This window comes from Rhipicephalus sanguineus, chromosome 6 (genome assembly GCF_013339695.2).
Source record: "Rhipicephalus sanguineus isolate Rsan-2018 chromosome 6, BIME_Rsan_1.4, whole genome shotgun sequence".
NCBI lineage: Eukaryota > Metazoa > Arthropoda > Arachnida > Ixodida > Ixodidae > Rhipicephalus > Rhipicephalus sanguineus.
This window is the reverse complement of record NC_051181.1, coordinates 131,188,253-131,214,938: the sequence shown is the minus strand read 5'-3', so window position 1 is coordinate 131,214,938 and position 26,686 is coordinate 131,188,253. Positions and strand designations below refer to the sequence as shown.

The following is a 26,686-nucleotide window of genomic DNA, read 5'->3' as shown; positions in this document are numbered from 1 at the left end:
AGAGGGATACGACTCGGTTATTCGACGTCTCGGGGGAGTTTTTATCTGCGAAGAGAAACAGGGAGAAATTTATCACAGGAGTCAGCACGGCAATGATTGGCGGGGCATTTCTATAGTTGTCATGGCTTGCGCGCGATGAATTTTTCACTGGGGACTGTATAAGACTCGGTCATTACTCACCGGACAATTTCTTCCATGTGATTGTCGGCTCCGGCGATCCAGATGCCGCGCATGTTAGGTTCAACATGCCCCCGACCGTTCCGAACGCATCAGTGGGTTCGACAATCCAGACTGGTGGCACTATAAACAAAGTTGTACAAAAGGTGCTCTAAGAGTTTTATTCAGGGTATATGCGCATGCAAATATGCAAGCGAACTGTCCATTCCCATGTTATTTAGTTTGTTTTCACTTTGCTACATGTTTCGTTTACTTGTACATTCTCGTTCGTGGCTAACTATTTTTTTTTTCGCCGCAGAACTTACAGAAACGGAGTAGCCGAGGGGATATAAGCCTTAAACTCTCCACAGCTAGCTAGTTAGATCAGAACATATATAGTTCGAGAAAGGCTTTGTACTGTGCTGTGGTGGCCAAAACGGAGTAGTCGAGGCTTAATGTGGTGGTTTACACTGCTCTTTACCATGCATGGTCACGTGCATTATTTACCTCTCTCTCATTTTTCGTAAGTAGTCAGCGACGTACGTTTGACAATATCCGTATTGCACCTCAATCCCATGTTTTTTTTTTTTTCTCTCAGCCTTTCAGACAAGATTGAAGTCTTTAATGTGGGCGTTAATATCTTCTGCAAGTGTTCAACTTCTTAGTTCCGCAGCTTTGGTTTGAGCCGATGACGTACCTGAGTAATTCAATATTATATACACAAACCTACTAGCGATCCTTCAGTATTATTACTTGAGCTAAGCGATACGAAAAAGCGGAATGAGGAATGCTGCGCACTTACTGTCGACCTTGAGCTGGACTGTGTGCGAGTCGCTGCCATAGGTGTTCGATGCCGTGCAAGTGTAGTTACCCTGCGAGTCCAGCGACACCGACGAAATAGCCAGGACGGACACAATGTTGCTGCCGTAGCTGATGTCCTTAGAAAAGCTTGTGACGTCACTGCCGTCCTTGTGCCACGAAAACGTGACAGGCGGTGTTCCCGACGCAAGATTGCACGTTGCGATCACTTTGTCGCCAGCTTTCACGCGGGCGGGCAACTGGAATGGCTGGATCTTGGGCGCGTCTGTAATGAGACATCAACTTAGTACAGGTCTCCAAGTAGTTTGCCCCCTCATGCACCCTGTCTTTATTTGCAGACTTGCATGATTCCCTATCTTTCAATGTTGTAAAGTGTAATTTTATGAGTATCGACACTTGCTGACACCATGTTAGCATGAACGTCATTCATATATGTTTAATACAGTATCTCCGAGCTCGCCGAGGCGTTTTCTCGTAGCCTGAATTATAACGCCGAATCATACCGTGCGCGGGGGCAGTTTCGTTTTTTTCATGCCTTCCACATCAGCTAGTATTGAACCAACAGCCCGCATGACATGAGTAACCAACGAATCTTTCAGTTTCAACACCTTTGCTTCAAAAGAACATTCACGATTAATCTGTTTTATTACCATGAGATTAGTACGTTTTAGAGGTAGATCTAAGCACATGCTCAAGGTGAAGATGGGACAAAATTTTTGTTAACTTTTCTGACACGGCATTTTTCACACGGGCGGCTTGATCGTTGCTAGCGTCAGAGTCGGTGACGATTGCTGTACGCCTATGCAAGATGTCAGTGTTCTCTTCTTTAATCACTCAATTTAAGTCAGATATGTTGGTGGAAGTAGCTGAAACATCCAACTTGGCGAGCTGCGAAAAGCGTATTGAAATCTGTGCATACGTACCTTGCCTTCTGGCGGCGGTCGTCCACGCCAGAATGGTCCAGAGGCCTAGCAGGCGCAGTTGCAGGAACATCCTTGCGGTCAACGGGACGTGCTCACGCGTTCTGTGTAACCGGGATCATCGCGAAACCGTGCAGTCCGTCACGGGCAGACCCGGTTTCCATGCTTGCGCGAGTAGCGGCATCGCAAGCAGGGCGCAAAAACAAAAGCCCTACACGACGCAAGAAGGAAGGGCCTTCTCTACTCCTCCCGTGTCGCCACCCGTTCGCCATGCGCGCATATCTCGGCGTTACGCGAGAACCCTGGGAAGCGTTTTCGTGGTGCCGGTCCCATAGCAATTGTACACGACACAGGACCGTGGCGCCGCGTCGCGGAAGCAGGCCTAAGTTCGCCGACAATCTGTAACAAGTGTTTGCAGGTGGGTGCCGCGAAAATGTGCTAAAATTGGATCTCTGAAGCTTGAGAAAGACTTTCAGAGCACGCTGACGCTATAACTGACGTATTTGGTGACGTGTAGTGGCTGTTGTAAGATCCGAATGCCGGCTTACTCTTCACGAGCACGGACAACGTTTTCGTCAAGGCAGCGCCGATTCCGTTGGATGCCAGGCAAGAGTATTTGCCGCTATCTTCGCTCGTGGCGTTCCGGATGACCAGCGTTCCGTTCTGCAGGACTTGGGCCCTGTCTTCTGAAAGCCTCTTCAACTCGGTACCTGTCAGCATTTGGAAATTGCAGAGAAGACAAGTGAGGTTGTTAACACGTTGTGCTTACCGCACCTGTTAATTTAAAATATTACGACCGGACCTATTAGCGCCGTTACGCTTGAATTACTGGAACCTCTTCAGACAGACTGACCTGTTCGTAAACACAGCAAAGTTGTATTCATAGGTCGGCGAACTCACTCATGAGTCGACTCACTCAGACTCGCTAAGGCTCAGATGGAGCCACGAGTCTGAGTCTGAGTGAGTCCGAGTGAGTCCCGTTGAGGAAAATTTTGGTGAGCCTGAGTCCGAGTGAGCCCTCAGGGCAAAACATATGTCATGAGTGAGCCTGAGTGGGCTGCACATTTTTTGCCGACCTATGGTTGTAGCAGAGATAAGAAATTCGAGCTGGAATGCATCTGCAGTAGCGCGCGTCCGCGAGATGGACGGTCCTTACGTGGTGTAATGGTTACTGTGTCAGTTAACCACATACTGCCACTCTATGAATTAGGTGAACCCAGTTCCTTGCTCCTGCTGTGGTGACATTTCGCGAAAGTTTGAGAACGATGTACATTTGTGTCGTAACTAAGCTTGCGTTGTTATATCGAAAGTTTCTATGAAAGCTAAACAAGGACGCAATATTTTGAATAAGGGATGCGGTGTAGTGTAGACTCAACGTTGACACAAAATCTGTGCAATGTTGTGATTTCACACGCGACATTGATGTCTTTCGGATGGCCGTTTTAGACGGAACTAAGTGGTGCCAGGAGCATGTTTCTCATTCAGTGATCACTTTAAGCACTTGTTTATGTAGTGAAGTTGGACAGCGAAAAACACTAAACAAGGATTCGTTAAACCTGCTGCGTACGTACCTTCTTTGAGCCACCTGACGTCAGGTAGCGGGTATCCCACGGCTTTACACTGAAGTTCCACGGTCTCCCCTCGCTTGAGGACCACATCTTGAGGTTCCACTTCCCATTTAGGTGGCGCTTTTGGAAGGACAGGAAAAACGTACATTTAGCACGCCCTTAATTGTTCTTTTCACCGTCTGCAACACACGCGACCAGATGTTATTGTGCGAAACATTATGCGCTGCATTAGACCTTTCTTTCTTCTTTTCTTTTTTTTTTAATCAGTGGTAGGAAAGTGCAGAATCGTTAGATGGCGGTGGGCACTTATTGTCGTATTTTGGTGACCAAGTTTAATTCCGAACTATCTAGCCACGTACAGCTGCATATATGTATATCAGTTATTGCGCAGCAAGGACTTCAAATACGGGGACGAACTCGCTAGGAGAACAACATAGAACTATGCAGTATCGAAATCTGCTGAAAATAGCGAAGGTATACTGTCCAGATGCGAATGCACCAGTCGCAAGTACATCAGTCAAAGGTGGACTAATAGATCTCGTCTTTTCTGCACATATGCACATATGGACATTTGCGTGCGATGTAGTCCAGCTTCACATACAGACAGGTTGAGAAGTATTTAGGAGCACGGAAGCGCGGAGATGAGTCTCGCCTGGACCTTTTAAAGGAAGCCATTGGTACGGAACCGCGCACAATCGTCTTCTTCGAATATTGAAGTCCGATTTCGTGCTTTCACATTTAATTTCCGGTTGTACCGATTCCTTTTTCTCCTACCGACGATTGCACGTTGCACACTTACAGTATTATGAACCAGAATTTTGGTAGATACTGATAAATGTTCATCAATAATTATTTGATAGCGCCGAAGGTATACAGTACGTTGGACTTGCCAAAAAATATTCTTTTGTCTCTCATGCGCGTCACTCAGGCATCTAGACTTAGTTACGGGGAGATAGGCGCACAGACCAAATTTTGTGAAGCGACATCTTATCACGTAAATGTTAGTTAACATAACGCTTCACGCAATTATTAGTGCCCCGAAAATACGGCTGCGATCACGCTGTGAATTATAACATTAAAAAACTATCAGATGGAATAGAAGCAGTGGTGAGCTGTCATGATGCAAATTCCAGTTTGGTTGGAATAATCTACAAAATGAGAAATTTATTGCCATTGTCGTTTAAGAAACAAATCTGCTACGCTCTTGTGCAGTCATACCTTCATTACTGCCTATTGGTCTGGGGAAGCACTACGCAATTTAATTTGCAATCACTATTTCTTTTACAAAAAAAGCCATTCGTGCCATCAGTAATATGAATTATCGAGACAGTACAAACGAACACTGGAGCAAACGGGGTTTACTAAACATACACAACTTGAAAATCTTGTGGTTAGCTCTTGAGACACATCACTTATTTGAGAACGACACTGCCTTTTCACTCACTTTACACGACCCTCAAAAATGTCCGCCATCTAGATTTCGCCGTGTTAGCTACAGGAATAACAGGATCAGGACGAACTATGGTTCACAAACGTTGCACCAGACTACAACACTCTTGAACAACAACAAAGGTATAGAGGAAATAATAAGAAATCACAAATCAGGAAAAATAATAAAGCACCAAATAAGTCAACTACTTCTTTCATAGTTTTTTTTTTTCTGTGCATATTGCCTGCTATTTGTGTTCAATGATTTCTGTCCTCAACAATGATACGTTTGCTTTTATATTTACCTGTAAAATGTTATTTTATCTTTCTATATCTTTCTATATGTATTCGAAGTGGTACGTGAACTATTACTTCTTTTATGTCAGTTTTCAGTCGCTTCCGTTGTTGTCAGTGCTTGTGTGCAAACTGTTGTTGTTTGAGGTGGGAGGACCTCGTCAGGCGTGAATTCCATTAGTCCTCTCTTTCCGAAGTGTAACATTTTGGACTTGAATAAAATCAATTCAGTTCAAAAAATCAAAATCGTGCTATGGCTTATGTTTTGATGTTTTTTTAATTGCTGCTTTAAATTTTAAGTCAGAACATTTTTCTATTTCCTTAAACTATCTATGACCCCTTCTGTATAACTACGTTGGGAAAACGTGCTTGACTGTAATACAACGTAAATGGCCACAGCATTTGTGCAAGCCCATAATATCTCCGTTTGTGCGATAACTTCAAGTGCAGTGAGAAGGATATATCATTCTCACTGCACTTGAAGTTATGACAAGATGAGAAGATGCAGTACTCACCCGAGACGAGAATATATTCTCGTCTCGGATGAGTACGGCATCATTTCGTAAATTGTTCTGTCTTGCTTAATTTGACAGCATTTGCTGACTCCCTTACTCAAGCCGGCCCACTGCCTTCGTAAGAAAAAAAAAAGAGAAAACATTATCCTTACCATTCACTTGCAGCGCTGAGGTGTAGCGATCGTATCCGTACTCGTTCCGAGCCACACAGGTGTAGTTTCCGGAATCCGCAACTTTGACGGGCTCGATGGAGAGCACTACTATCGTTTCGTGCTTGATGAGCTTCACAGCACCGCTACCGACGACCTCGTGCCCATCTTTGAGCCACTGAAGCTGCACTGGTTTGGAGCCCTGTGTGACGGTGCATGTTACCGCTGTGCTCTGTCCTTCGGATAGTGTCTTGGTGAACAAGAAAGGATTCACCTTTGGCGGCTCTACAAAAAAAAATAGAACAGCTTGTACGATATCGAGACCACCAAAACTCCGCTGTAGACATTGACTGTTGATGAAGTGACAGTAGAGCGCTTACCTGCTGCCGCTGATGTTAACAAGAAGGCCGTGAAGATTAACCACTGCGCGCTTGTTGCTGGACACCTGTGTCGTGCGGTCCCTCTGGAACGGTTCATTGTCTACAGTGAGGTGTTCCGAGAGGTTCGCTCCGTGCTAGAGCCCTGGCTCTCCATAGACTTTGACTTAACTGGCCGAATGGCGGATGAAGCGTAGCTTCGCTTCTGGGGGGGGGGCTGGGATGGCGCTAGACTGTATGTATTGTACGGGGAAGCTGCGCCACATGTCGGTAGCACAGCGGACTACACCGCAAAAATCTGTGTCCTTTCAACGGGTGGGGATGGTACATCCAGTTACGTGCTTTGACGCATAGATGACGCCACTTTGCGCTTGTTAAAAAGGAAGTGTGGTTGGCGCCAGTTATGAACGTCCCTGGCGTCTCTGAAAGTGTCGTAACGATATATGCTTTGTACTTAGAGAGTGACGGTGATCAGTGATCGTGTGCTTTTCGATAACATAAGAAAGAGACAGTATACCGCTTATCGTGACTCTGATCGACTTCTCTATCGCTGAACCGACGCCGTTCTCAGCTCTGCAAGAATAAATGCCAGCTTCGGATAGGCGGACGTTGTGGATGAAGAGTCGACCGCTTTCCGTTGGCACAGTTGTCGAACCGCCATCTGTAAAGGTGGTGTTAGCGAAAATAAGATGTGGCATCTTGCTTACACGCTACAGTTTCATCGATATTGAATGCGCATACCTTTGCTTCTGGTCCACGTCATCTTCGGAGGCGGCGATCCGCTTGCCATGCACTGTACGGTGACGTTCGATCCACTTACGGCGGACACGTCTCGAGGCTCACTTATCCACACAGGTGGAGCTGTGGCGAGTAATAAAATGGCTCATCAGTGCTAACCATGACTCCAGGTATTGGTGAGCGCATATGTGAAGGACGAAGGTAGCTGTCATTGTTCGTTTATACGTAATGAAGCGCATAGGCGTGCGCCGGATTCTCCATTAAAGGGACACTACAGAGGAACAATGAATCGTCCTAGATCGATAAATTGTGCTCTGAGAACTCTTATGTTAAACTCTTATGTTGTTAATTTCGCCATCACAGGTTTAACAATAGAGGAGAAAATCTTGTTCAAAGTTCCATTTTTAAATTTCGCGCCGAAATCTTCCTGCGTGACGTCACGGATTTCTACGTGTATTTATTGTATTTGGTGCCATTGGCTCAACAGAATTACCCCAAACTTAATATGTTAAGTCTATGACCCTCTAAGAGGACAATGTACTTCATTTTTACCGATTAGGAACTACGTAGTCCATGTAGGCGCCGTCAAAACATGTGACGTCACGTCGAATGGTGCGGAAACTTCAAGGTGGCGTCGCCACTCACATTTTGTTTTTGCGCGTTTACTCGCTTACTAAGCATCTTCTCGCAGTGAGCGTCGTGATTTTGGTGTCGGGAAAGAGTACTTTACTAATATGAAAAAATCGTTTTGCTCTTTAGTGTCCCTTTAAGGCGCCACTCATGGAAATCATCTGGGGGAGGTGGTAGAGGGAATTACGGCGATCTATAACCACCACATCATTGCTGGTATGAATGATTATCGTTGTGCGCAGAGGTCTGTCTTCCTTTTGACACAGAAGTTATGCGAAACGATAGACAACGAATTTGGCCGTCGCTCGCGAGGTGGCAGTTGTGCTTGAGTGCAGTGGAATTATTGTTTGTGAACATACTTCTCAGATTCTATTGCGTAATATAAGAAAAAAGTTTTGACATTGTAATGAAGTAAAATGGTCAGCTGGACTAGTAGGTATGCTTTCATCATCAAAACATAATTGCGCTTTACAAAAGACGCGAAATTTCCTGTTGTTTGTTACGTCTCGTCTTTTGTGGCGCTTGATAAGTTTTGAAGATTAAACTTATATGTTGAGAGAAAGGAGCATTATGCTCTGCACAAACACATAGAGCGATGTCAATTTATACTCTGCGACTTGCAGCATTACCAAAATGGCCATGCGCAGCAAACAAGTCTATATGGCCCAAGTGCTGTCTCTACCTTGTTTTAAGAATGTCTGCATATTGCTCTCCCTTACGGTAATTTTTACTTGATATAAAGCCCTGTGTTTGGGTAGCTTCAAAAGCACTGGGACTTCAAGCATACGTTCAAGGGATGCCGATTATAATATAATGTGCACGAATGGTGCTTCCTGTTATGAATACACTGAATGCGCTCACAACTTCCGCCATGTACTTGGTCGACCACATCTAAGGTAGCACCTCATTAGTATCCAAGCCGGTAAAACTAGAACGTTTATTCTACTTCACGAGGGAAATGTCCGTTATGTGACGTCTAACATCATGGTATCGATAAATACAATAATAATTTTCCTAATTATGTATTGAACATCATCTTTTATGAGGTCTCAAATACTAATGATTTGTTCACCTTAGATGTGGACGACCCTGTACATGAATGTACGCTGCGAAAGAGGAGTTTCGATCGCTTACCTTCAACAATTAATTCCGCCGTGTGCTCGTCGGCCCCCATCACGTTGGAAGCTCGGCAGGTGTAATTCCCGCGACTGGACGTTTCCGTGCGTTGTATGACGAGGAGAGAAACGAGCTTCGTCTCCTGTATCGACAGGCCGTTCGTTTCTTGTAGGCGAGCGCCGTCTTTAGACCACGTGAATATGACGGGCGCTGCATTCGTCACTATCGTGCAGGTAGCTGTTGCTCGATCACCTATGCGCACTTTGGTATTGAAAGAGAAGGGCTGTATCTTCGGGGCATCTGTCGATAGAAAGAGAAAGCGAAGCGAATGTTCATTTCATTTATTCGCTGGTGGTGCGCTTGCTTTTGATCTATAACCAGATAGTGCAATTACTCATGAACTGATTGGCAAAATACAATAGGTCATTTATATTTTGGCCAGCGCTCAACACCATGCATTGATGTGAACACAAGGAGGCACCAGTACTCACCTATACTTGCGACGAGGTTTAGACGCAGTAGGACGCCACCGAAGAAAAGGAAGGTGTATCCCGCTTCCATGGTTGTGTGTGGGCTGCTACGGCTAGTATTTCGTCTCGGTACAAACTCGCAAACGTTCAAACCAAGAGCGTCGTGCGCGAAACGAACGCCCAGTTTTCATGACTCGTCATCCCCTGACACCGCAGCTACTTCATGCTCAGTCTCTGCGAGAGATGTTACATGGCCGATGGTGACGCTGCGATCGCTTTATGGTTGCGACGCTTTCGCAGACAACTGGCGCCGCGTTTTGTCGATCAGGTGAACTAGGATTTGTAACGAAACGCGAGGGATTATTTTGAAACCCACACGCCCGAGTAAAATTGTGGTGCGCATTTAAAACCGTAAGAAGTTTTCTTATGGTCATTGCAGTTGGAAGGAGTCATTCCATTCGATACGTGGAGGGTGGTATTGGGTTGCGGTGGTGAACGGCCTAGCACGATGGTCACATAGAAGGCGCCACGGCTGTATTGTCTAAACATATGCTCCGTGAGCCACCATTTTCTCTTTCCTCCACATATGTCGAACTCACACTTTCCGAATTGCTGGAACTCGGCCTCCATGATTTAAAGCCGTCGTTGAAAATGACTTCAATGTCATAGTGCGTCTACCACACGGAGCACATGAAATATTTTGGGACTCTTACACTTGACTTTAACGAACACTATTTTCTTCAGGGCCGTGCCAATGCTGTTGTCCGCCTCGCAGACGTATTTCCCTTCGACGTCCTTAGCAGTTTTTGGCACAATCAACGCTGTCGAGCCGCTTGCAGTGGCTATTGATGTCTTGCTGGCATCCTTTCCGGGTTCTGTGGCGGAGAAAATTGCTTTAGTTTACACAGCAGCGCACCAGGAAATTGTCGCCTATGGCAATGCTTTACCTATTCTTCGCCAGGATACATTAGGTACCGGAAACCCAGACGCTGAGCATTCTATTCGAAGCGCTTGTCCAGCAGTGACTGACACGTCTTTCGGTTCTACTGTCCATTGCGGAACGGCTGCAAGGAAAAACAAGATGAGCGATTCATTGTCGCGAATTGGTGCAAGAATTGTGGCGATACCACACAAGCCGTCCACATTTAGTCATGGCACTGCAGTATTTCTTTATATGAAAGTGTCTCTGGATTACGTGATTTACGTATTGTGTGGCTCAGTGTTAGTTAGTTCGACGTAACTTCTGACGGTAGAACGGCGTAACAAATGAAGAAATACCTTTTGTTAACCATTCCTCCTGCTTAGCTTTACATGGATGTGCCAAGTCCTTGTAACGATGCTCTTTTGTTTCACGTGTTTGGATTATAGTACTCTTGGCTGCTGCCACTCTAACAAACCCCCCAAAGCAGCCCTTTGTGGTGCGTGTACTCATTTTTCCAATCTGTCCCTTTTTTTTTTGAGCTTCTTACGGTATATGATTTTCAAGGTTCCCAAAGTGTACTTGCATTTTTCTATTTGCTACCTTCTATCTACGAACTAATTTATTGTGTTCTTTTTTAACGCAGCACATTCAATACGTAGCAGCACTTAAATAACAAGGAATTGTGATTCCTGGCTTAAGACCCTTGTTGCATTATTCGATCGTCTATAATGTTTATCTGTTTATGTGGGAATAGGCACACCAGTCTCCTGAATTAGAGGTTCGGATGCTCTTGGTTCACATTTTTAAGCTCTCAAGGTAGCTACAAGTCTCTTGATTGAGGGCGTTACACTTAGTGTTTGATGGTCACTGGTCAATCTTTTCGTTGCTCAGCTAACATTCACATTTTGTTATATGTTAGCTATTCATGGGATAAATACGTTTACACAGCTAACATCATTCTTCTGCGAGAGAACGCGATACGGCTTCTTTGTGAGTGTCTTGGTGTCTCTAAAGATGTCACGCATCTGCGGATGACATGCGACGCCTTCAAAAGCTCCAGCAGGAGACATGACTCACCTTCGACGACTAACGTGGCAGAGTTGGCATCGTGGCCGTAATTGTTCTCCGCCGTGCAGGTGTAGTTGCCGGCGCTTTGGAGGGTGGCGGGCTCGACGGTAAGCACAGACACCTTTTTGTCGTTCTTCACTTTCACATTAGGCACGGCACCACCTATCTCGACGTTTTCCTTGAACCACCTGAACTTCACGTCGTGGTCGCTGGCCACCAAAGCGCACAACGCACTGGCACTCTCGCCGGTGCGAATTCGGCTGCGTGTGAACACCAGAGGCTGGAGCTTCGGCTTCTCTGCAAGCAAGACGCCGACGTTACGAAAGAGAAAGCACACCGTTAGCATTGATGGTCTGTGATTGCCGCCTACCGCCTCTCTAATAGAACATTGATGTTGGTGTTACTTGTACGGAAAACAGCTTACCTGCTGCGCTGTTATACAAAACCATGGTGGCGAAGACCACTAAAGCAGGTAGGCCGTGATGTTCGCAGAACCGTGGCATCATTTGTGGAGCATAGGTCTCGGCTTCTTTCTCTCGTTGCAATGCGGCTCGGAGTTGTGCTGTGCGTCGGCTATGGTGGCAAGGAGGCTATGGCGTCGCGACAGGGCGGCATGTATACGGTCGGTTATGTGTACTGACGTGCCTCTGTCGTGGGTGCCTAGCGCCACTCATCGCAAATGCCGAGAACTACGGCCACTGTCGCGTAGAGAGTGAGCTCGATTCAAATCGTGAGTTGTCTTTCTCGTTTCTATAATCACTATTTGCAAAGCTTATCCCTTACTTTACCTACATTTAACTTCCAGACGCACTGTTCTTGATAACGGAGTTCCTATGCCGTTGTCGGCGACACATTTGTAGGTCCCCTGGTGTTCCTTCTTGGCGGCAGCAATCCTGAATGTGCCGTTCTCGTGTTCCAATTGAACATCAGCAACTTCATCTGCTCCTAAAGATGATGAGAACAATGAGTTACAGGTTCTGTCTTTTAGAAAACGTCACATGCGGCACAATCTGCAAAAAACAACTTTATATTGAATGATGTATGCAAGAATGTAAAGCAGTTATATTTGGCGGCTGGCTGTTCGTCACATTTTCCGCTGTATTATAACGGCTGCAGTTCAAGGCCTTGGTGTTGTGAAGAGTTCTTTTACATGACTTTGCGAAAGTTGTTTTAGTACAATTTCAAGTGTCTCTTATGGGCTCCTAGGAAGTCAGCTCTAGCTCGCTGCCGTGCCCTTATTGTACTCTGTGTCTGCAAACAATAATTCCACACATATCCTCCTTTGTCTAGTAGTTGTATATTTGTAAGTTTTATGCCAGCACACGAAAAACAAATGAACATTCAGTTACCTGTTTTGAACCAGCGTATGGTCGGGCTTGGAAATCCCTTCGCTTTACACGTAAGGCTACCGGTTTCTCCTGCAGTGAGTTCTTTGTCACCCGGAGCTTCCGTCCACGACGGCGGCGCTGAAAAAAAAAAACATTGCAAATAATAGTTGCCCTCACAGTGCCTTTAATTTGTACTGCTTGTGTAATTCTCGCTTGTTAAGAAAAAAGAACAGTAACTTACCGTGCACTGCGAGGAAAGCAGTAAACGATGCTGATCCTACGCTGTTTCTGACGGAGCAAGTATAGTTTCCGATGTGTGTCGCTTCCAGAGATCCGAAATTGAGGTTCGAGAACTCCGCGTTGCTCGTCACCTTGACGTTATCGTTAGTGGTCAGCGTAGACTCGTCTTTGAACCACGAGAACGTGAGTGGCTTGTCTCCCGCCGTGACGATGCATAGCGTCCCGCTCCTTTCCCCCACGTTCAGCGTCGCAGGGAACGAGAAAGGTTGAATCTTGGGCGCTGTTCCGGAAAATAAGTGATCGAACATTAGAAGACGTGCATATGCTTAAGTAAGGCATTAAACGACTTCAGCCGGCACACTCTGAATACTTTCTCACGTAGGGACAGACACAGATTCTCGCAGCTACCCGTAACGGGCAAAATGCAAGCGGTGTCCATTGTAGACTCATATAACGTGCATATTACAGGGGACACTTAAGCAGTAGCTAACGTGATAATCTAACATCGAAATCTATTACCAGGTTAGAACAAATTATCGAGGTAGCAGTAAGCACTTTGGTAAGCGTACGAGAGGCTTCCATTATCTTAAGGACACAGATTGGGTGAGATCTTACCTTTCATGTTTGATGCTCCACATCCGACCAAAGCGCGCACGCAATCATCACGAGCCGTACATCCAGTGCCATCGCTCTTCACAGCCAGTGATTAGCAGTGCATTTACACTCAGCATCTGGTGGACAGTGACCACAGACGGGCAAGCCCCTGTCGCCTCGGCCGATGTGAGGCTTGGCGCGTATACGAGAGGAATGGCGTGCGTGTCGTACCTTGTTCTCTGCGCTTACAATAAAGCTGTCGACGGACGGGCACATCGCGCCACGTTTCGGTGCCAGCGCGTACTACATGGTGAATATCCTGCCGAAAACGAAACCGCTTCTCTGCGGCGGTCTACCGTTATGCCGCTGCGACTCAAACGACAGGGAATTCGTATTCGACGATCACGTACGTTTGATTTTGACTGCGATTGTTTTCGAGAGGTCTCGTCCGACTCCGTTCGAAACGCGGCAAGTGTAGCGTCCTTGGTGATGCTTGCCGACATTGCGGATAAGGATACTGGACGCTCCGTGGCCATCCTTCTGGGCCCCCGTGACTGGCGTTTCATCACCTGAACAGAAACACCGCTTTTGTGACTGAAGGTGACCAGCATAAACAACAACAATTTATTACGAATTTTTTTAACAGCCTCTATTACCTTGCCTGTGCCATGTCACTGTCGGCACAGGAAAGCCGTCCGCGGAGCACAGGATCGTGACATTAGTTTCGGCAGTGGCCACGACATCTTGCGGCTCCGTCAGCCATCTTGGTGGAGCTGCATAGTTGTATAATCTTGCAAACCTGATTTCATCACGACATATACGGCTTGGTACACCCTTGCGCGCCTCTGCTGGCAGCTTGCATGAATTTGGACTATCTTACTAAAACAACAACCCACTCAGACAAATGCAGCTGCGCATATGTAATTTCACATAGATGGAAATATTTATAACCAGCGCTATTTTCGGTCTGTGTGCTTCACAAACGCATTTCGCAACAGTTTGACTTCGTAGACTGGCACAGAAGTGCATGCTTTAATGACTTATTGTGAAGGTTTAAACTGACAAACAGCGTGCTCAGGGGAGCACAGATTTTATAGGAGCATTCAGAAGCACCGCTATCCTCCCTTAGTTCAATGTCGGAATTATGAACATGAATAACAACACTTCCAAATGCATACCGTTTGATGCTTTGCAATAAGGGTGCTACGATCGGGACATTTGTACTAACTCTTTCTCAGAAAAGTATAAGCAATTCCAATATTTTCCTATAGCCATTCAATAGTCATTCAATAGCATCCAATCAATAGCATTCAATAACCATTCAATAGCAATTCCATTAGCCATCAGCTCTACAGGCACCGCGATTCGACCTACTGGACGACATCGTAAAACTTTCTAAATGAGAGCACTAAAGAAGCACATTACAATTCGGTCATAAAAATGGGCTTATTACCGTGAACTGCCAGTGGAGCCGTGTAAGATGTGTATCCAGCCTTGTTGGTCACCGAGCAGGTGTAATTTCCGGCACTTTCGAGCGTAAGCACGTCGATGTGCAGCGTAGAAGACTCGGCATTATCTACGATGCGGACGTTCCTCGAGCCGCTGGCCAGTGCGGAGCCGTCCTTGAGCCAGGCGAATTGCAGCGGCTTTTCTCCGACCGATATAGTGCATATAACGCTTATGCGTTGCTGCACTTCGAGGTTCTTCGGGAATTGAAAAGGTGGTATGGACGGGGGCACTGCGTGGTGTGCGGAATATCGCATTATGATGCATTCAAGAAATAGTGCAGCTTCTACAGTATAAGGAAGTCATAAGGAAATGAAAGAGAGGACGCTCACCTGCCGCTTGCAGATGTTCCCAGAGCGTGCTGAAAAGCAGCAAGGTCCACAGTAACGCTGTCTTCGCAACGACCGCGAGTTGATGCATCGGGGGTAAAAAACACACGCTCTTTGAAGGGTACCGCACAGACCACAGTCACTTGGCGTGTGCTTCCGTCGTCTGGCTTCGGCGGACATTAGTGCTATGGCGTCAGCATTACGCTCGCTGTGTACGGGGGACTTCTCTGACAAGGGACCCCTGGCGCCACATAACGGAAGAATGTCGCACTACTCCGATGACTCGGTTGTTTGCGAGAGATCCGAACTAAAGTGCGCGGAAATGAATGGTGTGTAGATGTAAGATGTGCGAAGCTGGTTACTTTTCACGAAAAGTGCCACGGTCTTCCGAAGAGGTTCTCCGATCCCGTTCGAAATCTCGCACACTGTATGAGCCTTGGTGCTCCTTGGCGGCATGACGGTATGGTCAAGTTGCCCGCGGATGTGTCCAGAGCTCTTACACCTCCTGAAATAACATAGTTTGCGTTTAAACGTTTGTCAGTCAGTTGGAATAGAGATAAATGTTGTCGTTGCAAGAACTGGTGTTTACCTTTTACGCTCCACGTAACCGTCGGAGACGGATGACCAGTTCCTTCGCACATAATACTGACTTGCTGACCAGCTTTGACGGTTGTGTCATAAGGCTCTCTTTTCCAGAACGGTGGAGCTTCGCACGTAAAAACAAGAAAAAAAATCGTACATCAGTGACAAGGTAACATTGTATAGGTAGAGCTACAGCTTCTGTTTTCTTCGTCGACTTATATTATATTCTATTTGGTGCTCCACTCTCCCGGTAATCCCTGGTCTGATCAATGACTTCAGTTTTTCTCTGGCTATCCGCAAGTCTGGTCTCGTAGGAAACAATGAAAAGGTAAGCTTGGGATGGCGTCTACCCGTCATAGTATTAATGCTACTTTTTAAGGACAACAGACTTCCACGAGCGGCTGTAGACTGATAATGATGCCGTATACCGCACAAGGCCGACGGACTGTGACATTGTGCGTGTGTGTCTGCTCTCCCTCTCTCTCTCTCTCACTTTCTTTAATCTTCTGACTTCCAGTCTCCCCCATCCCTTTCCCCTGCGCAGGGTAGCACACCGGTTATTCTAAACTGATTAACATGCCTGCCTTTCCTCTCTCTTATTTTCCTACTTTCACAGCAATTTTATGTGCATTAATTACATCACATATCCAAGTACTGTGGATATGTGATAGTTTTGTGCTGTAAGGAATATCACATGTTTGAACTGAACACACTTGTTGTCCCATTAGCCACTCCAATACCATGTCACCTTCGCATATTATTCAATTGTTACTACAAACGGAGTGCTTGATAATTTGTGAGCAACGTCATCGGCAAGATAATTTTTTTTATTGCGTTGTTATGATAGTTTCCGAATTAATGTTTGTGTTGTACAGTCTCTTGGATTATTTGTATATTTTAATTAATTGCTTCGTTTAGTGTCCTACTTCCCGCAGAGTTGTTTATGAACGATTAGATCTTCCAGTGTACTTGAGACACACAGCGTTCGAGAGCATGACATTTCCTTGGACCTTTCTCTGGTTCATCGAAAACTTGTATTACTATTTTACGGCAGGACAGAAAATTCTCATTATTAGCTAAGCGTTAAATATGGTTGAAGTGACATGGGGAGATTGAATATCCTAGAAAAGCGTGCTGCTCTTAAAATGCATGAGTTAGGATTGGTCTTGTGCGGGAAATAAAGAAACGTTGAAAAACATTCAAAATTGGACAGTACCTCTAATCTCCAAGGTGCTCGCATGGGACACTGTTCCTCCGGCATTGCTGACGACGCAGGTGTAATTCCCGGCATTCTCTAGAGTCAGCTTGTCGATCTTGAACACCGAAAACTCGGGCGATGTCACAATCTTGACGTTAACTCCCGGATGCACAACCGAGCCATCTTTGAGCCACAGGTACTTGAAAGGCTCATCACCGGCCGTAGTTGTGCACGTCAGAGTGGTCGTTTCTCCGACGGTCAGCGTGCGTGGAAACGCAAAGGGAAGAATCTTTGGAGGTGCTGCGGAGAAGAGCAACATAGGGCCTTAGATGCGCGGGCGCTTGGCGTCGACGGAATGTAAATTTGTCGACAAAGGTTTCGTGATACTCACCAGAGCTGTGTACTGTCCATGGCTGGAAACTAAGTACGAAGCTTGTGACGCAAGCGAAATTCGTTAGCGAGGTCATCGTTCATTCCTGGTCCTATGATGCGGACAAGCTTGAGAGGCTTCGCTATCGCTGTGCCACTGTCTGAGCTCAATGGCCGACTCGGTTACGCGAGGCTGTTGTGACGGTGCTGTAAAATGTGGGACCCCTAGCGCCACCTCTCCGGTTGTTTTTGAGGTACGTTGCGTTCGAGTGAGAAACCGAAACTAGGTTAAGTTTGTGAACGATGAAACTGCATTCGTTCTCGTACGTTTGACGAGGAGTTGCACAGTTTTTTCCAGAGGACGGCCCACGTTGTTATCAAGCCTGCATGTGTAGGATCCTTCGTCGCCCTTGGAAACCGTGGCGATTTTGAATGTGTCACTCGGAAGCTTCGAAGTAGCTTTGCCTGTAAGAGGAAGTTGTCCTTCAGTACGCCGTTGTACCATATATAGTCAGTGGGGCAATTTGGTTAGTTTTAGTTACCGTTCTTGAGCCACGTTGTAGAGGGCGGTGGAAATCCTTCCGCTTTGCACGGTATCTCAACAGATTCACCAGACTTGACGTGGACGTCGACGGGCTCCGCCACCCACGTTGGTGGAGCTGCGTGGAGATATTCGTTTAACGTCGACAAACACATTCAAATGAATACCGCAGGCACATCGCCTTCTTGATACAAAGTTCCAAAATGTGATATTCGATATTTGTTTCAGCATCTAATAAGAAAAATATTAACGGCGAATTACGTGCACATTCCGCGACAGTCGAGTGCAGCTTGTCATTAGCACGTGTGGTGGTTTTATGAGTGTCTGTTGTTGAAATTGAATCGCTGAACAGAGCAGCATTTAATAATGAATATGGTGTCCTCATGTTTACAAGCAGCGGTGGCTGTTGCCAGCGCTAATTATTGAAGCCGAGATGAAAAGAAAAGCCACTGCACTTTCGTATATATTTGGTCCGTTCTGCAAGCTTGCTGACCGTCCCGTTGTTTCCTTTGCGAAACTTAAAACTGGCGCAGACTCATACTGGACGCTCAAGTTATGTGGTTTGTAATGGCTGCCTGTACATTTCCCCCCTTATGATTCGTGTAATGTAATAGTGCGATTCTGTATAACAGAGCTGCCCTTCACAAATATACGGCCAACGGGGCATGCCGTTTATGCCAGCAGTTAACGTGTCATCCGAAAGTGGTTGCCTAGGCACTGACCGGCGACCTGATGTCTTTCATCTGAGCTTTACTGCCTTTTACCTAAGATAAGTAAAGATAACTAACTTGGAGAATAACGCGAGCATTATATCATTTACGCTAGAAACAAGAACGAGAACAAAAGCAGGACTACACTGACGCGGTCCTGCAGTCACAGACAATCCACTTTGGCACCGAGTTCAGCATTCTATATTACTTAATGCTAGGTATGATGTGTGCATGTTGTGTAAAGCCGCGAAAGTGTGAATCTGCGTGCGTTTTTGCTGTGGTATTATTCGATTTAACCGATCAGATTTCCTTGTGTGATGGGGCGACGTCACCTTTTTTACCATCATGACAACTAGTAGCATTTAATTATAAATAATAGCATTTCCGAAATCCAAACAGGGTAGAAGCAAAGGAGGATATGAAAGCTTGAAGAGATTAGACATTCTTAAACAGAGGATGTCGCTGACGCCAATGTTTCAACAAATGGACGTGGATGCAGACATGTCCACTTGGCAAAACGTTGGCTCCAGCAAAATCCCCTGTTCAAGCATTTGCTATTGTGAATCAAGCTATAATTCAGTGTTCTTACCTCTTACTTCTAACGTGTCCGTGTAGGATACCGTTCCGTGTGCGTTGCTGACCGAACAGGTGTAATTTCCCGCGTCTTTGAGGTCCAGCTTGTCTATGGTCAGCGCCGAGTACTGCGGGTTGCTGGCTACGTTGATCTTCGTACTTTGCTGCAGCGGCCTTCCATCCTTCATCCAAGAAAACCTGAAGGGCTGGTCTCCAGACGTCGTTGCGCACATAACGCTCGTCCGTTCTCCAACCAACAGATTCTTGGAGAATATGAAGGGAGAGATTTTCGTCGACACTGGAAAAAGATGAGGCCAGGTGACGACATTTTGCTTGCACGGTGGTTCGAAAACAAGCAGTTGAGGGCACTGGGCAATGCTTACCGGCTAGACTCGTCGCTGCTGTGTAAAGCACGAAATATGCTACTTTGAAGGCGCGCATGTTCTGTCGTTTGATCCCAGGTGCAGAGTATCCGAAAAGCACGCGAGCCTACGGGGCAGCCCGATTCGACGGTGAGAAGCGCTCTGCTAGAGTGCAGTGACAATGGCAAACTCCGTGCCTAAAGCTACGTAAGCCTCGGGCAAGTAGCATGTTGTAAACTATGGACTCCTAGCGCCACACTTCGAGCGGTCAGATCACTACGTTGGTGTTGCAGGGTTAGCAACCGCGAAATCGGCGCTTGCGCCCTCGCTGAAGCGTTGCTTTGTGTGCGTTTGGTGGTTAGCAAATGATGTCTTTCTGCATACACTTCACTGTCACCGTGACAGTTTTGTAGAGGTCGGCCCCTATGTCGTTCGAGATGTGGCACTTGTAGTGGCCTTCGTCCTTCTTGGAGGCCGATGCTATCTGGATGACACCGTCTGCGGAATTCTCGGATGCCTGTACACCTGTGAATATGTGTGGAATCGGTAACGACGCTCTTAACTAAAGCAATAGTGCGCTGGGGTTGCTGGTAATTTGTAGAAAAAGGTACTTACCTTCTTTCGTCCACGAAATTTTTGGCGGCGGAAAGCCGGTCCCGTTGCATTTTAGCGTGATGGCGTCCCCGGCTGTAACGGTGACGTCTGCAGGCTCCACTGTCCATAAAGGGGCAGCTGAAAAAGTTTTGAGAATGCTACGATTTACTTTGTAGTGTTCCCAACTTTGAAACGTTTTTTTTTTTTCTTCGCTAGGAAATGAGCAGGTCACCACAGAAGGACAGTTTACTTACGGCATGTGTATCAAGTCAACAGTGTAACGGCATAAATCGAGGGGCCGTTTACTTGAACCATAATGTCGACAGACATGTCACAAGTATGATACCTTTGCCAGGTACTTACGATAAGGGTGCCGAATACACGGAGCATTTCGTTCCTGGGTTCGGTCTCCAATTTCCCGGCTGCTTTCGCTAATGATATGTCCAGCTTCATTATTGGCTGGGATTTCCCCTTACAAACTGTTCTAGCGCTAGAACGTTTTGTGAATACGGGTCAGTGTGATTTTCCTAGCCTTAAGTGCACTCAACAACAACAATAAAAAACTGGCATGTAACAGTGGTGGTATGCAATACAAGGCGCAGTGAGACGCCTTTACTTTCGCGAAACTGCCGCTAGAAACATATCTGAGCACGCGTATATCAACGCCACGTCTAGGTGATCGAGAAAACTATAAGCAGTGGTTTATGTTGCATTTCGCGTGCCGCTCAGCGCTTATTGTTTGTTCTATTTCTTTGAGTGCGATAGATCTGCTTACCTTTGACATGCAGGACGTCCGAGTGCGATACTGTTCCTCCAGAGTTGCTCACAACGCACGTGTAATTTCCAGCATCGCTCGTTTTCAAGCTTTCAATGGTGAGCGTCGAGTAGTCCGCACTGTCCGTTATTCTTAGGGCAGTTCCACGGTGTACCGTAGCGTCGTCCTTTATCCACACAAACTTCAGCGGTTTGCTGCCCGACGCAGCCGAACAAATGAAGCTTACGCTCTCCCCGACCAGTAGGTTCTTCGGTATGACGAAGGGTAGAACCTTTGGCGGAGCTGGAACGTTCGAAGAAACGTCATCCTGGTTGTTAGGCTCAATTCCTTCGAACATCGTATGCGAATAGCTTTTCCTTCGTAAAACTTACCAAAGCTTGCTTGAAGCTCGTTGACGAAGGCTGAGCACACGAGGAGCGCTGATATCCACCGAGTTTGTTGGACGATGTAACATCGGCGCATGATGTATACTTGCCTCCGACCAAGGCTTACACGGTTTGTCGGGCCGGGAAAGTTGTGCAGCAATGGCTGGCATCGGACGCGCTGATGGTGCGAGCGCGGGCACTCTGATCAGTGGACTCCTAGCGCCGCACAGTGTGAGTTGCGTGGACTACGCGCAGCCTATGTAATCGCGCAAAATGGGACTGTTTTGAGGCGGGATAAACATTGTTGTGAGTGGTTTTCGCTACCCGTTGTCAATGTTTATACGAAAATATTTGCTTGGACATAACCGGTAAACTTATCCTTATGATTTGTGCATCTTCTACATAAGTCATTGTAGCACGAACGAACACGGACAGAGGAAGTATAGGACACCACGAGGACTCTGTACGTGTAAACTAAATCGTCCAAGAAGAAGTTTCACTGCGCATGTGCTAGTTTTTCCAGTAGGCCGTAAGTGTCGTGCCTGTAGGCACTGGAACCGGTGATTGGCTTGATATGTACATTGCGCACTTCACGTATGGAACATCAGTCGTTCTATCCGCAAGTACACTCATACACAAATACGCGCATTACTAACTTCAGTGCACGTTCAAGTGACGCAGGTATCGCGTTTGTGAGTATTTCATACGTTTTACGGTGATAGTGACTTCGGCCTTCAGGGAGTCTCCGACGGCATTGCTTGCTTCGCATTGGTACTTTCCGGCGTGCTCCCGCGCAGTTTTCATAATAGACAAGGTGCCATTGTCCAGTATCCTTGCTGGCGTCATGTCTTCTTTCATGAGGTGTCCTAAGTGAAAACAGTACGTTTACTAATATACACTACGTATTAAGAAGAGAGATGCAAACATGCTAGACTTTCAGCCAGAATGCATGCAGTTAGTACAGCTTTAGAGCGAATTTGGGCATGTTGGTGTAGCATAGTGAAACACACAGCGCGAAACAACGACGGGGACACAGAAAGGCGCTGTGTGTGTTTCCTATCTGTGTCCCCGTCGTTGTTTCGCGCTGTGTGTTTCACTATAGTACAGCTTGTCAAATTTGCTTCGCTGACAGATTTCCTAAACGTCGCCAAAACGTACTGCGTGCACTTAGTCGTAAAAAAAGTCTAGTTTTCAATACGAATATTGTCTGTACAGTACCTTGAAATGATTACTTAGGTCTCTTAATTACTGTGGTGTATATATTTCTGAGGTCGCAAAGCAAACGCTGTTATTTCGATATATGTACTATATCACGTAATATGGTGTAATATATTGGGGGTGCTGGGACCCCTGTTAGGCATTGCTAGCATTTTGTTCCTGTACCTTTGTTGAAGTTATATTGAAGATCAAGTAAATATTCATTAATTTCCTACGTAACACGCTTTGCCATTGGCCACTATGAGGCACACAGTGAAGGAGCAAATACGTACCGTCTTTAGTCCATGTGATTGTTGGCGCAGGGTGACCAGATGCTGCGCAAGCCATGCTGATGCTTTCCCCGACACTTGCCACTGTATCTCTAGGCATTTGAGTCCACCGTGGCGGTGCTGATTAAAAAGAATAATAATAATGAGGAATAGAAAAATCCGCATGAGATCTCCGCCGACGGTCGTAATTTCTGTAATTTCGACAAGTGATGACACGAAGGAATCAAATTCGCCTTCGCACAACTCACCGTAAACTATGAGCGAACTGGATGCGGAGTCTGAGCCTGCCGCGTTGCTGGCCACGCACGTGTAGTTACCGCTGTTTCGCGGCGACAGGGGACTTATGCTGAGCGTCGAGTGAGCCTCTCCTTCGCTTTTTTCTACGTTCTCGCCCTTGGAGAGGACAGATCCGTCTTTGAGCCACACAAACGTCAGTGGCTGGGAACCCTCGTAAGTGGAGCATGTCACGGTTGCCCTTTGGCCGGCAACTAGTTTGGTCGCGAAACTGAACGGCGTAATCCTGGGTGGCACTGCAAAACGACATGCAAGGTTCAACCGCGTTGAAGTGTTGGATGCGCAGACATGTCCGGAATCCTCAAGCAGCTTCGCTCGACTCACCGGTAGGCTTAGCCGACGTGAATCCGGAGAGTATGATGACCACAACTGCGGACAGACTGTTCAGGAGCATAGCTGGCGGTTTGATGCGTCCTTATCGTGCAGGTTCATAGGCGTTTAGCGCGCATTAAACTGATTCACCACGCACAAGCAATCGCTCGTTGGCTGTCAGGACGGACGGACGAGGCGCGTATGAAAGCGCCATCCGCTGGTGTTCGGATCGCTTGTATATGGTCGCAGGATACAGACACCTAGCGCCACACTTCGACTGCTTTGAACATCACAGGGTGAACTGGAAATACACCTTGTAAAGAAACGTTGCTTCACCTTGCGGGCACTATTAAAAACTCGCTCTTTTCACCGTGGCGTTGAAAGCCTCAGTGTGGATTTAGCGCGTATCGGACTCTCCTTAGTGCTTTATTACTTTATTAGTTTTGTAACCCAAGCAGAAAGATTACATATTCCAAAGTTAAGCGGCTAGATTAGTTTCAGCACACTTGGTCTGTGGCATTGTTCTTTCTTCGTCTTTCTATCTTGTTGTGTCAGCCACAAGTTTTAGCCGAGGAATGTTTCTTTAATGCCACATCGGACGGAAGATGGCACATTCCTGCAACCTAGTTTAGGATGGTGTCCGTACTTTGTTTCGCATTTTATAGATTTTTTTTTCGGCACGCATCTTTTGGTGGAAGCCAAGCTTACGCTTAACGGTCACGGTGACTGTCTTTTGTAGGGACTGTCCGATCCCGTTGCTGGCCTCACACTTGTATTCACCGTTGTCGCTCCTGCTTGTTGTCGTCAGTATCAGCGTTCCATTGCTGGACTGTAGGCGCTCCTCCTGGCTTTGACGTCCTACAGAACAGAGATGGCATATAAGTAAAAATGATTTATCCGCCGCTTTAAAACGTTGGGGGCGTTTGTGTTTGTTGAAGCGACATTGTTAACCTAAAGTTCAGCGGATTTGGCGTATTTAGACATAGACGTTTCTTTTTTTGTTGTGCAGATTTATTTTTGCTGAGAGGTTCGTATGTATGATAATAACAGTACATTCAGCTGCAATTCACAACTGTGTATAGATATTTATTTACATATAGGAATATCGCAGGCATTCATATTAAAACAGTTAGACATCTCTGGAAACACCTGTTTTTCGTGCCTATTTATAGAGCGCCGCTCTACTGTAAATTTCTGAGAACCATGCATATCCATACGTCGTTGTAACAATCTGCTGTAGGAAGCCTTAAGGGTACATCGCGCATAGTGTCATAGTCCTGAAAATATCTGGATCCTGAAAATATCTGGAATGCAAGCTCAGATCTAGATCAGAGGGCTTGTGGTGTCTCACTTGACAAACTTTATATAGTTGCATTCGCAGCACAGGGAGAGACATCAAGAAACAAAGCCTACAAAGATGTCGAGATCACGTCACTGCTTCTCAGGGACGCGCTGAGTAGATGCCATCTTTGAACAAGTTGTACTTAAGCATTTACATAATACAAATTGAAAATTTTATTTGCGGAAATGCAGCATACAAATATACCAAAAACTGGTTGGACCCATAGCCAAAGCCTATTTGCAGGTGCAATGAAAATAATATACAATAATTACGAACACATAGCGAGATACGTCACGTGTGTGACGCAATAGGTCCAGGTAGCGTTGTTTCACATCGGGTGGATCATTTAGTCAAGAAAATTGCTCAAGTTATTCTAACGGATAGCTAACAAAGGCGCGGGGGAAAATGACCGAGTCCATTCATAGATATTGCTCCAGTTGCGCATTTTCTGAAGGGAAAACCGTTAATATTTATTTATTTATTTATTTATTTATTTATTTATTTATTTATTTATTTATTTGCTTGCTTATTTATTTATTTTTGGCACGCACCTTGTCTTGTCCAGGTGATCGTGGGTGGTGGGTTGCCCGAAGCCCTGCATGGAATCCGTATCGTCTCCCCAGATGTTGCGACCGCACTCGTTGGCTCTTGAATCCACCGAGGAGGTGCTGATGGATTGAAAATTCGTTTTCGCGCGCAGTCCACTCATCGCGCAGGCCCCGCCAATCGCGATTCTGTATAGATAACGAAAGTTCCGTACCGTGAACGGTGAGCGTGGCAGATCGGGACGCGGAGCCGACGAGGTTGCTCACGACGCAAGTGTAGTTGCCGGAGCTATTCACGTCCAGCGACTGTATCTTGAGCACGGAGAAATCGGCGTTGTCAGTAATTGTGGAGGAGTCCCCGACGTCTATGCGCCGTCCGTTCTTCAGCCAGCGGAAGGTGAGCGGCTGATCGCCCTCCGTGGCCGTGCAGGTCGCCGTCCCCCTTTGGCCGACGGTCGCGTTGTTTGGAAATGAGAAGGGCGATATCTTCGGTGGAACTGCACGATGCCCAAAGGCACGCACATTGGTATCGTGTAGGTCCGTACTGCATATTGTGTCAGTGCGGACCTACACGTAGTACATTAACACAGGAGATATCGCTTTGTGGTTGATGAAAGAGATCGGTAAGAAGGAAACCGTATGCATCTGCCATATGGAGCCCGCATCAAGATTATTTAATCAATGCACTAGAAGCAGTGCAAAATCATGGCGCTAGTAGATTCATTCACTCTGCTTACTCATACGACATGAGCATTTCATCTTTGAGAGCAAAATCCGGGATGCCGCCTCTTTCTTTACGTCGCCGCGTAACAAGTCTCGTCCTTTATCATAAGTTCTTTCATTCGTCACTAAATCAGCTACTTTATACAACAGCCGCAGCGCGCATATATCACCTCAGAAGTCATCCACTTCAGGTTGCCCATCCATCATCGCGTACTACTACTTTCACTGCCTCGTTCTTTTTTCGAGCAGCTACAGACTGGAACGGCCTACCCCGGGACATCGTCACCATCCCTTCATCATCTTTTTTTCAAGACCACGTTGCTGATCACCTTCAATATTAAAACAGTCTTCACTGCTTATTGTTACTCATAAATAAAACCCCTCCCCTTATGTAATGCCTCCTCAAAAAGGGGTTCTTTAAGGTAAGAAACTGAACTGAGCCGTATTTTTTTATAAATAACTGCAGCTACCAATGTGCAGCTTGCTCACTTACTGTAACGTCGTCTCTAATACTTGTCGTACCGTGCATCGATAAGCTCGTCGCTGCGACTGTTTTTCTCGCTTATTTCCGACGTGCGAAATGCGTGCGATTGGAGTCACTGGCGTAGCCGCTACTACCTTTTCGAGTCTGCTGTGACCGAAGCGGAGCCATGGCCACTTGCGCTTACCTTGTCGTGAGCAATGGTATCCTTGAGGAATGATCAGGACGACGAGTAGTAGTCCTACGGTTGCAACAGCGTATTCCAT

At 46.4% G+C, this 26,686-nt stretch overlaps 2 protein-coding genes across 2 annotated transcripts; both read right to left on the bottom strand.

The window, feature by feature from the left end:
* Positions 1 to 172: 172 nt before the first annotated feature.
* LOC125759027 (Down syndrome cell adhesion molecule homolog) lies at positions 173 to 2,375 on the bottom strand. The gene is made up of 3 exons (XM_049417105.1): positions 1,899 to 2,375; positions 959 to 1,240; positions 173 to 300 (listed from the first exon to the last, which is right to left on the bottom strand). The coding sequence occupies exons 1-3, from the start codon at positions 1,966 to 1,968 to the stop codon at positions 173 to 175; spliced, it is 480 nt and encodes a 159-aa protein (XP_049273062.1). The 5' UTR covers positions 1,969 to 2,375.
* LOC125758882 (hemicentin-1-like) lies at positions 2,334 to 26,686 on the bottom strand. The gene is made up of 21 exons (XM_049416596.1): positions 26,608 to 26,686; positions 25,432 to 25,713; positions 24,038 to 24,187; positions 23,342 to 23,413; positions 22,972 to 23,253; positions 20,872 to 21,153; positions 20,118 to 20,216; positions 19,887 to 20,027; positions 19,157 to 19,438; positions 17,859 to 17,975; positions 16,966 to 17,247; positions 14,786 to 15,070; positions 13,830 to 13,901; positions 12,740 to 13,018; positions 12,520 to 12,636; positions 11,180 to 11,467; positions 9,894 to 10,055; positions 6,968 to 7,087; positions 5,853 to 6,134; positions 3,467 to 3,583; positions 2,334 to 2,605 (listed from the first exon to the last, which is right to left on the bottom strand). Exons 1-21 carry the CDS (start codon positions 26,684 to 26,686, stop codon positions 2,334 to 2,336), a joined length of 4,062 nt encoding a protein of 1,353 aa, XP_049272553.1.

Excerpts from the sequence above, each read along its gene's own strand:
- LOC125759027 (XM_049417105.1), bottom strand. The coding sequence starts at position 1,968 with ATGTTCCTGCAACTGCGCCTGCTAGGCCTCTGGACCATTCTGGCGTGG. Across the intron at positions 1,241-1,898 it reads GACCGCCGCCAGAAGGCAAG|ACGCGCCCAAGATCCAGCCA; the intron begins GTACGTATGCAC and ends GTCTCATTACAG. Across the intron at positions 301-958 it reads AGTCCAGCTCAAGGTCGACA|TGCCACCAGTCTGGATTGTC; the intron begins GTAAGTGCGCAG and ends CTTTGTTTATAG.
- LOC125758882 (XM_049416596.1), bottom strand. The coding sequence starts at position 26,686 with ATGGAATACGCTGTTGCAACCGTAGGACTACTACTCGTCGTCCTGATC. Across the intron at positions 25,714-26,607 it reads ATACCATTGCTCACGACAAG|TTCCACCGAAGATATCGCCC; the intron begins GTAAGCGCAAGT and ends GGCATCGTGCAG. Across the intron at positions 2,606-3,466 it reads CGTCAGGTGGCTCAAAGAAG|GTACCGAGTTGAAGAGGCTT; the intron begins GTACGTACGCAG and ends AAATGCTGACAG.